General features: G+C 47.0%; 1 protein-coding gene across 1 annotated transcript in view; it reads left to right on the top strand.

The window, feature by feature from the left end:
- SMARCA5 (SNF2 related chromatin remodeling ATPase 5) overlaps positions 1 to 15,962 on the top strand; it is a 122,484-nt gene that overhangs the window by 37,019 nt on the left and 69,503 nt on the right. Inside the window, exons 4-13 of the mRNA XM_075348146.1 lie at positions 1,869 to 1,969; positions 3,299 to 3,399; positions 10,722 to 10,901; positions 11,372 to 11,527; positions 11,625 to 11,756; positions 11,876 to 11,944; positions 12,032 to 12,141; positions 12,679 to 12,905; positions 15,217 to 15,338; positions 15,407 to 15,559. Of these exons, the coding sequence (XP_075204261.1) occupies positions 1,869 to 1,969; positions 3,299 to 3,399; positions 10,722 to 10,901; positions 11,372 to 11,527; positions 11,625 to 11,756; positions 11,876 to 11,944; positions 12,032 to 12,141; positions 12,679 to 12,905; positions 15,217 to 15,338; positions 15,407 to 15,559 (1,351 nt within the window). The remainder of the gene's footprint in view (positions 1 to 1,868; positions 1,970 to 3,298; positions 3,400 to 10,721; positions 10,902 to 11,371; positions 11,528 to 11,624; positions 11,757 to 11,875; positions 11,945 to 12,031; positions 12,142 to 12,678; positions 12,906 to 15,216; positions 15,339 to 15,406; positions 15,560 to 15,962) is intronic.

Raw genomic sequence — 15,962 nt, 5'->3', positions numbered from 1 at the left:
GGATGGATGGGGGGGGGTATGTGAACAGGATGGATGGGGGTTTATAGCAGGATCATATACAAGGCAGGAGGATCATTACCAGGATGTGGTACCTTAGTAGAGAATTTGGGGACATTACCCCCATAACAGTGTCAGCAGCAGATCTTCGCCCTATAACAGTGTGTCATGACCACATTTTTTGCTTAAAGTTTTATTTTCCCATTTTCCTCCTCTAAAACCAGGGTGCGTCTTATAGTCCGGTGCGTCTTATAGTCCGAAAAATACGGTATGTTTTGCACCCTGGACTAACTTGGAAAATGTTTTTTCCTAGTCTTTTCCTCCTCCTCCTCCCCTGACACCTTTTGAGTGCAGGCGTATAGTTACACAGACCGACACTGACCTTCACCTTTTTAGCTTCAGTCTCTCTGGCAAAATTGTACCAGTATAAACCTTAGTCTGTAGAATTTACTTAAGGAATTTTAGAATTCTCCTAGAACTCCTGTACCAGTATGGACACATGTCTCCAATGATATGCCTCTGAATTCCCTGTGAATAATCCCATCTGTATGTTACAAAAGGGTCAGCAGCAGGATTCCCTGTCACCCTTGCATGCTTATTACTTTTGCAGATTCCCCCCCCCCACACCCCATCTGTCAGAGCATATGTATTTCCAGCGGTGTCAGTACTCGCCCTTCCTTATCAGTAGATGGTGAATGTGCATGGGTAATATAAGGATTTGAGTGTAAAATCTAACTTAATCTCTGGATGTGTGAACTTATCCTTAAAGGGAATCTATGAAATGTTTCCTACCAAACTGAGGAGTGGTACAATGTAGGGTCAAAGACCCTGATTCCAATGATGTCACTTACTGAGTTGCTAAATGTAGTTTTTATAAAATGTTTTTATCAGCAAGAGATTATTACTAGAGAACTAGTTGTCCCATGCCATGTAGTCCTTCTGCTCTGTGTAACCCCACCACTGATTAGCGGCTTCCTGCTTATACACAGTGTACACAGAAAACTGCTAGTCAGTGATGGGTGGAGTTTTACACAGATAAGGATTCTGACCACGGCTAGATCTGTAGCTGATTATTGTTTTTAACAGAAAAATTGCAGCACTTAGTTTACTAAGTGATACAGCTCTGGATTCCAGGTCTCTGCCTTTACATTATTTTTTTTCACATGGTGTAAGAACCTGATGATATATTTCCCATAAGTTAAAGCTGGTGTCTACTACTTGGATAACCTCTTTTCAATCAGTGCTTGCCACCGATGAAATAAAAACACATGCTTGCCTCCTGCGCCATTCCAGCTTTGTCGGTACTCGCCATTTAGGGGCTCACATGGTAGGTTATGCAAGTCCAACCTGTGCCCAGCCAGCGCTGGCTTCACTGACCCTCCTGAAGTTTAGAAGGTGGGAAGTGAGCGGCGATCCGCAGTTCTGACTTCCTCTTAATGTTCAGTTTTGTCCGAAGGCTGGGACAGTGAAGCCAGCGCTGTTTGAGCGCAGGGCTCACATAACATAACGTCATGTGAGCCCCAGGGGAGCGAGAGCTGACATGGCTGATTTGTCAGCGGAGATGAGTATAACTATTTTTACTTTAATGGTGGCAAATACTCCGAGTAGTGGACAGTCCCTTTAATGCTGTATTTGGCACAAACTAGATAGTCATAAAAGGTGTTTTAGTGGTTTGCTCCATTCTGATTTTTTTTTTTTTTTTTTTTTTTCTTGCTCTGAAATATATAGCAGACACTTAAAGATCGCTGTAAGTCTTATCTAACAAGTTGTCACTGCAACTGAAGTGTGTAAATTTCACCCAGGATTTTCCAACATAATTTTTAGTTTGAGTTGAGTTATGCACATTTATTTATTGACTCCTAATATTGCAGTAACAGACACAGGAGAACTGAGCAGGAGGAGGATGAAGAACTTCTAACGGAAAACGCCAAGACCACAAATGTTTGCACCAGATTTGAGCAATCCCCATCATGTGAGTAAAGTAAAGTTGTAAAATGTCACTAACATTGGGGTGTTCCAGTCTTGTGGCAGACATGATAATCTGACTATTAGACAACTTTAGTGACCGGCAAATAACACATTCGGATATGAGAAACACAAGCAAATCCGCTACGTGTACCGGAATCCTCAAAATGACTCTTAGGCTATGTGCGCACGTGTGCGCTCTGCACCGCACCGAAAAGGTGCGCTTCAGAGCGCAGCTGAAAAGCTGCGTTCTGAAGCGCATGGTGCCGGCGAGAACGTGCGCTCTGCCTGCAGCTCCTGCCATAGACAGAGCAGGGGCTGCCGGCAAAGCGCACGGAAGAAGTGACATGTCACTTCTTAGAACGCAGCGATTCGGGCAGCAGCCGAAGCGCTGCGTTCTAATATGCCACGTGCGCACGTCTCCTGCATAATCTTAATAGATTGTGCAGGGGACGCATGCAGTTACGCTGCGCTACAAAGCGCAGCGTAACTGCATGAATTACGCACACGTGCGCACATAGCCTTAGTATGTTGTAACGTTAAATGCTATGGAGAACTAATTTGTTGTTCCCTTGTTAGGCTGAAAACAGAGTGCAAAATAGGGCTTTACCAGATAAATGGTGAGTTAGTTAAAATTGAAATCACTCACCTGGCAGGGTTGTCCCAGGCACAACTCCTATATAAGGTATCATTTAATGGCGGTTGCTGCAGCTCCACGTGAATCTGGAAGGTACTGGAGAAAGCATGAATGTATTGCTGCGCTACCACCAATGCGAAGAAGTGTTGATTAATATTAGTAATTTATTTTACAGGCCGACGTGTTTCTGGGATCAAGTCCCCTTCCTCAGGGCCATAGAAAACACTGTTGTTGATTTCTATGGTCCTGAGGAAGGGGACTTAATCCCAGAAACTGACTGTGACTGTGAAAAAACGCGGATGTGTAACAACAAAGCCCATTGATTTTAATGGGTCAACGTGAGTCTGTGTCTCTGGTACATGTAAAAACGAATGTCGCATGTACCGGAGACACGATGTGTGAAGGAGACCTAAAGGATCGAAGAAAAGGGAAGGAAAAAAAACAAAACACCAGAAAGAATTAACTTTTGCTTAGAAATATGCTCAGTCTTTTTGAGCTGCTGTTAAATGTCTTCATATGGTGTGACGTGGTCACTTACCCATTCATACCTGCCAGCTTCTCGATTTAAATAGTATAGTTGCCCATCAGATTATCACGAAAATACATTTTTGCTCTATCATTTGTATTTGACATGATCAGCGTTCAGTACTCTGTTAGGATTAAGTTCAGTATCGCAACTATTTTGTTTTGTTTCTACAGATGTGAAAGGTGGAACGTTAAGGGATTATCAAGTCAGAGGCCTGAACTGGCTTATATCATTGTATGAAAATGGCATTAATGGCATACTGGCTGATGAAATGGTATGTGACAAAATGCCTGACTTGTATTCTTCTCTTCAGATTGAAGCTATTTTCTTTGACTGAGGGAAACTGTGCTGTTTTAGTTCTGTAGCTGATTTTAAGAGGTGGTTCAGGTGGTACAGCATAGATTAACACGAAGTCCCAGGAATTTCGAGCTCCATAGGGTTTCAATGGTAGAAATATTAAATGACCCCTCTCTGGGACTTCTAGTGTTAAAAGCCGTGAAAGAGTATCTTTTCCACCCAAATACCTTCTGTTTCCAATTTTGCCTGTGAGTGGCGCTGTCACTGTCTGCTCAGTCCCCGTTACGTGACCCGGGCTGCAGTGATCTTTGATGTCTGGTTATGTCAAGTCAACTTCCGCAATTGAAAGATGACTGCATTGCTGAAGCAGGACCGTGCCTGAGTGACTGGGCTGTGAGTGGAGTTTTACTACAGTTTTGGGGCTGTGTTTTTTTTTTTTTTTTTTTTCTTTACTGCATGGATTAAATCAATGACACTTTTATAGATTCAGTCGTTCTGAATGCTGCGATACCAAGTAAGTATCTTCTGTTTTTTTTTTTTTGTTTTTTTTTCCCCACCTTGTCCCTTTTTATGGAGCTTCATCATTAGAACTGTTCTGGCAAGGCGTAACAGGCCATTGTATCTGACAGACCAGGATGTCATTGTTTGACCTCGTGCTGTCATGGCAACCATTGGTAGCTCGGGGTTCCTGATGATATAGTGGGAAGATGGGGAGCCCCTTCCCTCTTCTAACCTAAAATGCTGCCATCAATATTGATCGTTGCACTGAAGAGGGTTAAATAACCAGGTGCAGTGCAGGCAATGGCACTGGCTGTGACAGCTGTAGCTCTGCTGTCACTTAATCTGAGCTCCTGGTGGCAGTCATACAGGAAAAGCTTCTGTGGTTGCCCAATTACCTTGACATACTGGTACATCCATTTGTAGGAGCACACTGTAAAATTTGACATACTGGTGTATGAAAGGGAACTTGTCAGTAAGAACCATTTAGCTGTTTCAAAGAGGAGTTCAGCAATGCCTTTACATGGCCAGTCCCTCTTTTCTTTCCATTCCTTAGAAATCAGCGTTTGAGTTAATATTATAAATGAGCCTGATAAGATATTTGTAGATCATGTGTCTGTTCTCCACCCAGCGCCACTGCCTCCTGCTTGACTGATAACCTATATGATGGGTGATGTCATACAGGAGGAGCTGGTGCATGGCGGGTAATAGAGCTGGCGTAACAGGCTTCAGATATGCAGTTACAGCTGAATTTGTTTGTAGATCAATTCAGATGCTGATTTCTCAATAACTGAGTAATGGCCTGGCTATGTATAGGCATTGCTTGACCTGTCTTCGAAAAAGTAACGTGCACATGGTTTGTGGTGGGTGAAATCCTGCCGACAGATTCCCTTTTCTTTATCGTTCCTATGGGAGACCCAGACAATGGGTGTATAGCTTCTGCCTCCGGAGGACACACAAAGTACTACACTCAAAAGTGTAGCTCCTCCCTCTGAGCCTATACACCCCCTGGAGAACCAGATCTAGCCAGTTTATCGCTTTGTGTTCAGGAGGCATACATCCACACATGCATTCTCATCTGATTTTTGGAAAGAATTTGAAGAAAAGCGGGTCCAAGCCTGGACCCCCGGCATGTCCCTTCTCACCCCACTGTGTCGGCGGTGCTGTTAAGGTTGATTCCAAGGCTGGAGCCTTACATGCCGTGCTCCTTCACCATCCCTCCTGGGCTCTGGCTTGAAGTGGGAGCCAGCACAATTCTCCATGCTTGGCAGGAGACCGGTCTCCATCCGCAGCCCTTCAGGATCCTGCTGGACCGGAGCACTCATCCCCAGGGACTTGGAACCCTGCGTCTCAGCAAGCTAAGTACCTGAGACGTTTATATATTGGGGGTCCCTGTACTTTATTGTTGTGGGAGAGTGTGCTGAGTGAGTTTTATGACATTTCCGGCGGGTTTTCTGGCTGTCGCCTGAGAACCGCGCCGAGGGTGCCTGCGCGCCGGCCGCACCGCTCAAATTTAGGCCCCGGCTGCGCCGGAGGCCTACTTTCGGTTTCACTGCCCTCGCATGTCATTCATGCAGAGGGACAGCACGGCTTCGCCCAGCGGCTGTTCTGCACAGGGGAGAGACACTCCTCACTGAGTACATGTCTGCTCCCCTGTAAGTCTCTCTCTGGTCCTCCAGATCCCGCTCCCCAGAGTAAGCCCCGCCCCCTCTCTTCGCTCCGGCGGCCATTTTCTCAGCATTTTCCCTGCGATCAGCACTGGTCTGCAGCATCCCTGCTGAGGTGCTTGGGGGTCCGGGCTTCGGGATCTGGAGGGCACACAACACCGCTCCAGCGGTCTGGTAAGCCACAACCTCTGGTTGTGGACCTCTGTATATACTCTCTGGGGGTCATTCTGGCAGAGCCCCCACTCCAGCAGCATGTCTCACACGAGGAGCAAGGCTCCAAAGCTATATTCAGTATCACTGCATGTAAGCTCCTACTGCCTGAACCGAGCATCTATCCACATTGTGATGCCTGCTCTAACCTGACGATGCCTCAGCCTGGAATCGCACCCCAAGTGGTCTCTCCGGCTGCTTCGGCTCCTGTGGCTGAACCTCCGGCTTGGGTAGAATCCTTATCTAGGTCTATCTCCCAATCTTTTGCCGACTCCATGGGACAGCTGTCCAGGACTTTGCTGAACATGCATCAGCCCCCTTCACAGGGTGCCTCTGCTGCTAGGGCTCTCTCAGGACCGGAGATCACAGAGGATTCATAATCTGGTCCCAGACCCCGTCCTCCTAAAAGGAGACGCAGGGCTCCTTCTCCTTCCTCGTCCCGCGGCTCTGTTTCAGAAGCTGACTCGCAGGACGAGGAGGATACCTTTACAGGGGGCTCGGAGGCTAACTCAATGTGCCCCATTGATCTGTCTGAAAGTGACTCAGATGTTCGTGATTTGATTGCGTCCATTAATTCTGTACTGGATCTCAATCCGCCAGTATCAGAGGAACAACCCTCTCTGGCAGAAAAGCACCAGTTTACCTCGCCTAAGAGGACAAGGAGTGTGTTCTTTAACCACTCCAGTTTTCAGGCCACTGTGACCAAGCCTAGGGCCTGTCCTGACAAACGCTTCCCAAAGCGTGGTTCTGATGACCGTTTTCACTTTCCACCTGAGGTGGTCAAGGAGTGGGCTCATTCACCAAAGGTAGAGCCCCCCGGTGTCTAGACTCTCAGCCTGGACCGTTGTATCAGTGGCTGATGGCACCTCTCAAGGATTCCACTGACCGCCAGGTTGACCTTCTGGCCAAATCTGTATTTGAGGCGGCAGGGGCCTCGTTCTCCCCGACTTTTGCAGCAGTGTGGGCTCTCAAAGCCATCTCTGCTTCTATAGAGGAGATGCATTCCCTCGCCAGGGAATCTATGCCCGAAATGGTTTCCTTAACTTCCCAAGCTTCAGCTTTTTCATCCTATGCCATGTCTGCCATGCTGGAGGCTTCTCACCACACTGCGGTGGCTTCGGCTAATTCCCTCGCTATCCGCAGGATCTTGTGGCTTCGAGAGTGGAAGGCAGATGCTTCTTCAAAGTACCTTGCTGGGCTCCCTTTTGCTGGGTCCCGGCTGTTCGGAGAACAGCTGGATGAAATTATTAAGGAAGCTACTGGCGGGAAGAGTACTTCCATGCCACAAACCAAAACCAGGAAACCTGTCCAGGGTAGGAATCAGTCGAGGTTTCGTTCCTCCAACTGGTCGTCCTCTAAGCCCTCGGCCTCGTCCACTAACTCAGTCAAGGACCAGAAATCCCACTGGCGCACAAGCGCGTCCACAGAAGACCGCAGGAGCTGCTGCCACTAAGGCAGCCTCCTCTTGACTATCTGTCCGCGCCAGCAACGTCCTTAGTCGGTGGCAGGCTCTCCCACTTTGGCGACGCGTGGTTTCAGCATGTCTCCGATCAGTGGGTGCGGGATATCATCTCCCACGGCTACAGGATAGAATTCTCTTCCAGCCCGCCAAACAGATTTTTTCTGTCAACTCCCCCCTGCTCCAAGGCCGCCGCCTTCTCTCAGGCCGTGGCATCCTTGCAGGCCAACGGAGTAATTGTACCGGTTCCCGCCCGGGAACGGTTCAGAGGTTTCTACTCAAATCTCTTCCTAGTCCCCAAAAAGGACGGTTCCTTCCGGCCCATCCTGGATCTCAAGCTTCTCAACAAGCATGTTCAGGTGCGGCATTTTCGCATGGAGTCTCTGCGATAAGTCATTGCCTCAATGACCCAAGGGGATTTCCTGGCATCCATCGACATCAGAGATGCCTATCTGCATGTGTCAATTGCAGTTTCACACCAGCGTTGGCTACGTTTTGCAATCGGAGAGGAACATTTCCAATTCGTGGCTCTTCCCTTCGGGTTAGCCACGGCCCCTCGAGTATTCACCAAGGTCATGGCAGCAGTGGTTGCGGTTCTGCACCTCCAGGGGTTGGCAGTGATTCCTTACCTGGACGACCTTCTAGTCAAGGCTTCATCAAGCGCAGACTGTCAGCGGAGTGTCTCGCTCACTCTCGCCACTCTAGCCCAATTCGGGTGGCTTGTCAATCTGCCCAAATCCACTCTGACTCCGACCCAGAGGCTCAGGTACCTAGGGATGCAGTTCGAGACTCTGCCGGCACTTGTGAAGTTGCCCTTAATCAAACAGCAGTCCCTCCAACTGGCGGTGCGCTCTCTGCTGAGGCCCCGCCGTTATTCCATCAGGCACCTGATGCAGGTGCTGGGTCAGATGGTGGCGTCAATGGAGGCTGTTCCCTTTGCCCAGTTCCATCTGCGTCCTCTGCAGCTGGACATTCTCCGCTGTTGGGACAAGCGGACTTCCTCCTTGCACAGGCTAGTGGCTCTGTCGCCACAGACCAGGAGCTCTCTTTAGTGGTGGCTTCGGCCCCTCTGTCTCAGGGACGCTCCTTCCTGGCTCCGTCCTGGGTGATCCTCACCACGGATGCCAGTCTATCCGGCTGGGGAGCGGTATGTCTCCACCACCGAGCGCAGGGCACTTGGACTCCGTCCGAGTCAGCCCTTTCGATCAATGTGCTGGAAACCAGAGCCGTGCTTCTGGCTCTCCTAGCTTTTCACCACCTTTTGGCAGGCAAGCACATCTGAGTCCAGTCAGACAACGCGACAGCGGTTGCCTACATCAATCACCAAGGCGGGACACGCAGCCGCCTGGCAATGTTGGAGGTACAACGCATCCTTCAATGGACGGAGGACTCAGTCCACCATATCCGCAGTCCACATCCCAGGCGTGGGAAAACTGGGAAGCAGATTATCTCAGCCGTCAAACCGTGGACAGTGGCGAGTGGTCCCTGCACCCGGCAGGGTTTCAGTCAATCTGCCGCAAGTGGGGCACTCCGGACGTGGACCTAATGACATCCCGTCACAACAACAAGGTTCCGGTTTACGTGGCTCGCTCCCACGATCCTCAGGCATTCGCCGCGGACGCTCTGGTTCAAGACTGGTCCCAGTTTCGTCTGTCCTACGTGTTTCCCCGCTAGCTCTCTTGCCCAGAGTTCTGCGCAAGATCAGAATGGAGGGCCGTCGAGTCATCCTCATTGCTCCAGACTGGCCCAGGCGAGCTTGGTATCCAGACCTGCTCCATCTGTCCGTAGAGGTGCCGTGGCATCTTCCGGACCGTCCAGACCTTCTCTCACAAGGTCCGTTTTTCCGCCTGAATTCTGCGGCTCTCAGATTGACGGCGTGGCTCTTGAGTCCTGGATCTTGACGGCTTCTGGTATCCCCCCTGAAGTCATCTCCACTATGACTCGGGCCCGTAAGTCTTCCTCTGCCAAGATCTATCACAGGACTTGGAAAATTTTCCTGTCCTGGTGCCGCTCTTCCGGCCATCCTCCTTGGCCTTTTTCCTTGCCGACCCTTCTGTCCTTTCTACAGTCCGGTCTGGAGCTGGGACTGTCCCTTAACTCTCTCAAGGGACAGGTCTCGGCTCGGTCAGTCCTGTTCCAGCGGCGTATCGCCCGGCTGGCTCAGGTCCGCACCTTCATGCAGGGTGCAAGGCGCTTCTCACATCATTCCGCCTTATCGGCGGCCCTTGGATCCCTGGGACCTCAATTTGGTTCTCACGGTTTTGCAGAAACACCCCTTTGAGCCTCTTAGGGAGGTTTCTTTGTTTCGTCTTTCACAGAAAGTGGTCTTTCTAGTGGCCATAACTTCCCTCGGGAGAGTCTCTGATTTGGCTGCGCTCTCTTCGGAGTCACCTTTTTTGTTTTTTAATCAAGACAAGGTGGTTCTCCGTCCGACTCCGGATTTTCTTCCTAAGGTGGTCTCTCCTTTCCACCTTAACCAGGACATTACCCTACCTTCCTTTTGTCCGGCTCCTGTTCATCGCTTTGAAAAAGCGTTGCATACTCTGGATCTGGTGCGTGCTCTCTGGATCTATGTGTCTCGCACCGCTGTTCTTAGGCGGTGCACCTCTCTTTTTGTGCTAACCACAGGTCGGCGTAAGGGCCTCTCTGCTTCTAAGCCGACCTTAGCCCGTTGGATTAGGTCGACCATTTCTGAGGCCTACCAGTGTTCTCAGGTGCCTCCCCCGCCGGGGATCCGAGGCACACTCGACCAGAGCTGTGGGTGCCTCTTGGGCTTTCAGGCACCAGGCTACGGCTCAGCAAGTCTGTCAGGCTGCCACTTGGACTGGCCTGCATACCTTTTCAAAGCACTACCAAGTGCATGCTCATGCTTCGGCAGATGCGAGCTTGGGCAGACGCATCCTTCAGGCGGCTGTCGCCCATTTGTGAAGTTAGGCTCCACCTACTTAGTTTTTCTGTTTATTCCCACCCATGGACTGCTTTGAGACGTCCCATTGTCTGGGTCTCCCATAGGAACGATAAAGAAAAAGAGAATTTTGTTTACTTACCGTAAATTCTTTTTCTTATAGTTCCGTATTGGGAGACCCAGCACCCTCCCTGTTGCCTGTTGACAGTTTTTGTTCCGCGTGTTATCACCGGCTGTTGTCGTGGACAGAGTCTCCGGTTGTTCCAGTTCTTGCTCTGTTTTTACTTGTGGGTGGCTATTCTCCTTCAGCTTTTGCACTAAACTGGCTAGATCTGGTTCTCCAGGGGGTGTATAGGCTGAGGGAGGAGCTACACTTTTGAGTGTAGTACTTTGTGTGTCCTCCGGAGGCAGAAGCTATACACCCATTGTCTGGGTCTCCCAATACGGAACTGTAAGTAAACAAAATGGGTTTGTTTTTTTTTTTACATTTTGCCAGACATTTTGTTCATAATGTGATAAATGTATATAATTATTTTTTTTTTTTTTTTTTTAAAACTTAGGGTCTTGGCAAGACTTTACAGACAATAAGTCTTCTTGGGTATATGAAACATTACAAGAATATTCCAGGACCCCATATGGTATTGGTTCCTAAGTCTACCTTACACAATTGGATGGCCGAATTTAAAAGATGGGTGCCCTCTCTACGTGCAGTTTGCCTTATTGGTGACAAGGATCAAAGAGTAAGTTTTCATTTTGATTTGTTACATTTTTTTGCTAGAAAGCTCTGAGGTATGTAATATTTTGCTGTACTAGAAGTTTGCACTGTATAAGGCCTAAGCCACACGGCGAGAAAATGTGCGAGTGGAGTGCGGTGCACTCGTGGTAAACCGGTGTACCGCGCATGCAGAGCGAGAATTGCAATAGCCGGCTATGGAGGAGAGAGGGAGATATATCCCTCCCACTCCCCTGAGCCGGCCCGACCTCCCCCCCCCCCCCCCCCCCAACCCCCCCACCCCTCCCGCATCTGAGGTCCGCTCGCACAGTCTGACCTCAGTTGCAGAGACACTCGCATGACTCTGCTCCTGCTGTGCTGTCAGCGTGAGCCGAATGTCATGCGAGGATCGCAGTAGTCCCAGTGTGGCCCCGGCCTAAAGAACACGCTTCTGAAAAAGGCTATTAATCAAGATTACATTTTTATTTTATTTTTAAGGCGGCCTTTGTTCGTGATGTTCTCTTGCCAGGAGAATGGGATGTTTGTGTGACCTCGTATGAAATGCTCATCAAGGAGAAATCCGTATTCAAGAAGTTTAACTGGCGATACTTAGTTATTGACGAAGCTCACAGAATCAAGAATGAAAAATCTAAGGTTTGTGAAAACTTCTGCAGAATGTTATAAATAATACGGCGGACTTTATTACTGTTTGGGTTTTTTTTTTTTACCTATTTATTTATTTTTTCTGCAGCTTTCTGAAATTGTGCGAGAATTTAAGACTACAAATCGTCTCCTCCTAACAGGAACCCCCCTTCAGAACAATTTACATGAACTTTGGGCTCTTCTGAATTTTCTGCTTCCAGATGTATTTAACTCTTCAGAGGTAATTGATGGCATACAGGTTATTGGATTCCTGTAAGGATTTACCTGTTCTGCACCAAACTGAAGTTTTTGTTTTTTTTTCTTATTTCTATTCCTTTTATTTTTTTTAATATATCAAAGGATTTTGACTCTTGGTTTGATACCAACAACTGTCTTGGCGATCAAAAGCTGGTGGAGCGTCTTCATATGGCAAGTATTAATCACTCCACTTGACATAAATATTAAGTAGAACCTATATAGAACTTTTTTTTTGATATATACGTCTATTATATGTAGGTGCTGAGGCCCTTCCTGTTGCGACGTATAAAAGCTGATGTGGAAAAAAGTCTCCCGCCAAAGAAAGAAGTTAAAATCTATGTTGGCCTCAGTAAGATGCAGAGAGAATGGTAAATGTATTCCTTGGCTCTTAACAAAACTGCAAATCTGCAATTATGTAATTGTTCATAATGTAGGGGTTTCAATCTCTTATCCATTATAAATTGAACCTGCATGTTTCAAAAAAAAACTTCTTAACCTGTAGATATGGTGTTAATGCAGGATCTGTAGCATTCTAAAGCTGTGTGACTGCCGCACAAAAAGACCAGTTACTGGGAGGAATTTACTTTATTCCTCCCGACAGCCTCTGGCTTTCAGTCATAGAGGCGCGGCCAGCACGGCTTCAATATACAGTGAGGGATGGTTGTAACCACACTCGGGCAGTACTACAGATCTGGCTGTCGGTCAGTGCCTGAGATTTGTTACAGTTGTCACTGTGTACGGAGCGGTGACTGAAGTGGTGCCGGCCACGCCTCTGACTGAAAGTCAGTCACTGACGGAAGGAATAAAGTAAAATTCCTGGCGGTTTGCAGACTCAGTGCATCAGCTGTGCATTTTTAGTTCGCTATTAACCTGCAAATTTCTTTCTGATTTTTTTTCTTTTTTAGGTATACAAAGATTTTAATGAAGGACATTGACATCTTGAACTCATCAGGGAAGACTGATAAAATGAGGCTGTTGAACATCCTGATGCAGTTGAGAAAGTGTTGCAATCATCCTTACCTTTTTGATGGTGCTGAACCCGGCCCTCCCTATACCACAGATATGCACTTAGTGACAAATAGTGGTAAAATGGTCGTGCTAGACAAGCTTCTCCCCAAGCTGAAAGAGCAAGGTAATGAGCAGCAATGGCAGAAGGTTAAAGACTAAGTAATACTCCGGCTGTACAGTTATTTCTAATAGGCAGTGACACCTCTGGAATCAAGCACACATATTCTTTGACTCCGTTTCTGTTCATATTGGCCATCTTGTTTGAAGACCTCGCCCCTCTAGAAGGCAATTGTTCGGTCATTTTAGGTGGAATATCCTCCTCATCATTTCACTATTGACTCAACCCTTTCAGTGGTCAAATCAAATTTTTGATATCTGACGTGTCATTATATTTGGCAATAACTCTGAAATGTTTCAACTTTATTCCAGTGATTTGAGTCGTGTGGCTTCTTCCTACATATTGGAAAATCCCCAAACATGATATTTTAACCCCTTCCTACCTCAAACCCTGACAGCATTCATTTTACCACATAGAATTGCCTGTCTTCAAGTGCGACGAGTTTGCAAAAAAACCCCACAATTCACTGTTTTTTGGACTTTAGTGTTATGGCATACATTGTATGGTAAATATGACTTGGCAATGGTATCCATCAATACAATTGCGCAATGCCAAACTACAGCGTTTTTTTTTTTTTTTCTTTGATTGTGTCACCATCTTCCAAGACCCCCCACCCCCCCCCCCGGACCAGGTTTTTTTTTTTTGTTTTTTTGGTGATGGAGCTGTTTTGAGGGCTTTATGTGACACGAAAACATTTTACCATTCTGTGATAGATATGCCCTTTTTGATTGATCCTTATAGCATTTTGTTTGCGGTGTTGCGATGACAAAAACACCTGCAATTATTATTTTTTAAAATATTTTGATCATACTTTTGTTGACAGGCTGGGTTTTAAAGAAGCTCCATGATAACCGGCACAAAGGTCTTTTACAGACCCCTGGCAGCCATAACCCATCGGCCACTCTGTCATTATAAGGGGAAACTGATGTGCGCATAGAATAACGCTCCGTTATGCTGGAGATTGGCCGTGGTATTTCACAGGTTAACAGCAAAGCTCTGCCATAGCGGTTAGAGGCAGATCCTGGCTGTGATACACCGCCATTATGTGCTAGGTATGATGGGGCTCGCCATGTGAACCTGCTCCATGCACCCACTACCACCTTTATCCATACATGTATGTCCGTAAGGAGTGGAAAACCACACAGGGCTCATGAACATATTCACAACTGTCAAAGTTTAGCCCTTCAGATTATTTTCAGGAGTTAATGGCAAGTGTAATGATAGAAATTAAAGACATTTTTTTTTTTACCACCAAAATGTTACTTACATCCAAACAAGAGAATGTGACTGGCAGACTAAGGTGGCCATTAAATTGGTTTTGGATTTCCATTACAACCGGACCACACAATCGCAATCTCGGTGGGCCGATGGGAAGCCCACACGATTTGTTAACCATCTGGGTTTCCCGAAAATATGACTTATAATATTTTTGGTCCAGGAGATGCTCTAGGGCTTATTTTTGGGGGATGTCTTAAATTTTGTTTTGTCAGTGAGTCCCTCAGACTGTCATATTACTGCCTGAGGATCACCGCACAATGCTCACTCTGTCTAGGAGGCTCTCCTCACCGGAGCGTGACAGCTGCATAGCAATACATGCTGACTCGCTCTGGTCAGAAGAGCCGCCGGCCAGTGCGCCCACTGCGCTATATTCCTGGGGCAGTAATATGGCATCTGAATGAATAACGGACACCGGCGCAGGGAAAATATTAATTTTGTTACTCGTTAATACAACTTTCGATCACTGATGCCGGCTGAGGGGAGGGTGGGATTATGTTTGGGAAGAGGGGAGAATATTCATTCTGTTAACTAGGCGGCACGTGACACTAAATGTCCGGGCTTACTGCAACGCAATGGGGCAACGTACACCAGTCAAAAGTTACATATACTGAAAGGCCTGCACAAGCCCTATTTCAGGAAACTACCTTGTTAGTATGATGATCTGCATCTAAAGCTAATTTTCAGAGTAGGGCTTCTATTTTAAATCTACTCCAAAAAGGCCAAGAAATCCTGCTAGGGCTTCTTTTCAGGGAAACTCTGTATATGCCATTGTCCCTGATGACCTGGTCGGTGTCAACACTGGTCGTGGCTGATGCAACTGAGTGTCAGCTCTAGAGGACATTTCCTATATTTTCACCTGTTGGGGGATGCTCTTCACTTATATCTTGGGTCACTAAAAGGCGTTTTAGCAGTACTTAGGGGGTTAAAACAAAATTAATGGTTATTCATCATATTCATTCACTCTGCAGTATTAAAGCTAAGCTCTGGTCACATGTGACAAAGTTTAGGGAATTCTAATAATTGGTTTATTTTTCCCTAGGTTCTCGTGTGCTGATATTCAGCCAGATGACAAGAGTCTTGGATATATTAGAAGATTATTGCATGTGGAGAAATTATGAGTATTGCCGCCTGGATGGACAAACGCCGCATGACGAAAGACAAGTTAGTATTTGTCTTTTTCATCTAATGCTAAAATAGTAGAACCGTGCTCTAATGTGTATATTTCACAGGAATCCATCTTGGGATACAATGCACCTGGGAGCTCAAAATTCATTTTTATGTTGAGCACACGTGCCGGTGGACTCGGAATTAACCTTGCTACAGCTGATGTTGTCATAATCTATGACTCTGACTGGAACCCTCAAGTTGATCTTCAGGCTATGGTACGGCTGTTACATTTATTGTACATTGGGGGGGTTGTATTTTTTTTTTTTTTGGTTTTTCTTTTGGGGTTTTTTTTGGGACATGTGAAGGTAGTGATTAAACCATTCTCTTGTGCTGCATTGTGGAAGCGGAGCATTTATTTGCATATTCTGCACCAATTAATCTCAATGTGTTCTAATGCCAGATCCTCTGAACCTCAAGGCCTCCCCTCCTTGCCCAAAAGATCATGTTTTTTACGATTCCTTTAGTAATACACAGGTGATAATTTCTGACCTGTGGCTGCGCTTTGAGGGTTACAGTTAGGCTGAGGCCACACGGGGATTTGTGCAAGTCCTCGCATGATACTCTGCTCATGCTCGCAGCACAGCGGGAGCAGCGCGCCATGTGACTGGTGCGATCAGA

This window comes from Anomaloglossus baeobatrachus, chromosome 1 (genome assembly GCF_048569485.1).
Source record: "Anomaloglossus baeobatrachus isolate aAnoBae1 chromosome 1, aAnoBae1.hap1, whole genome shotgun sequence".
Classification (NCBI taxonomy): domain Eukaryota; kingdom Metazoa; phylum Chordata; class Amphibia; order Anura; family Aromobatidae; genus Anomaloglossus; species Anomaloglossus baeobatrachus.
Note: the sequence above shows the minus strand (reverse complement) of the source record. Positions and strands in the feature narration are given on the sequence as shown.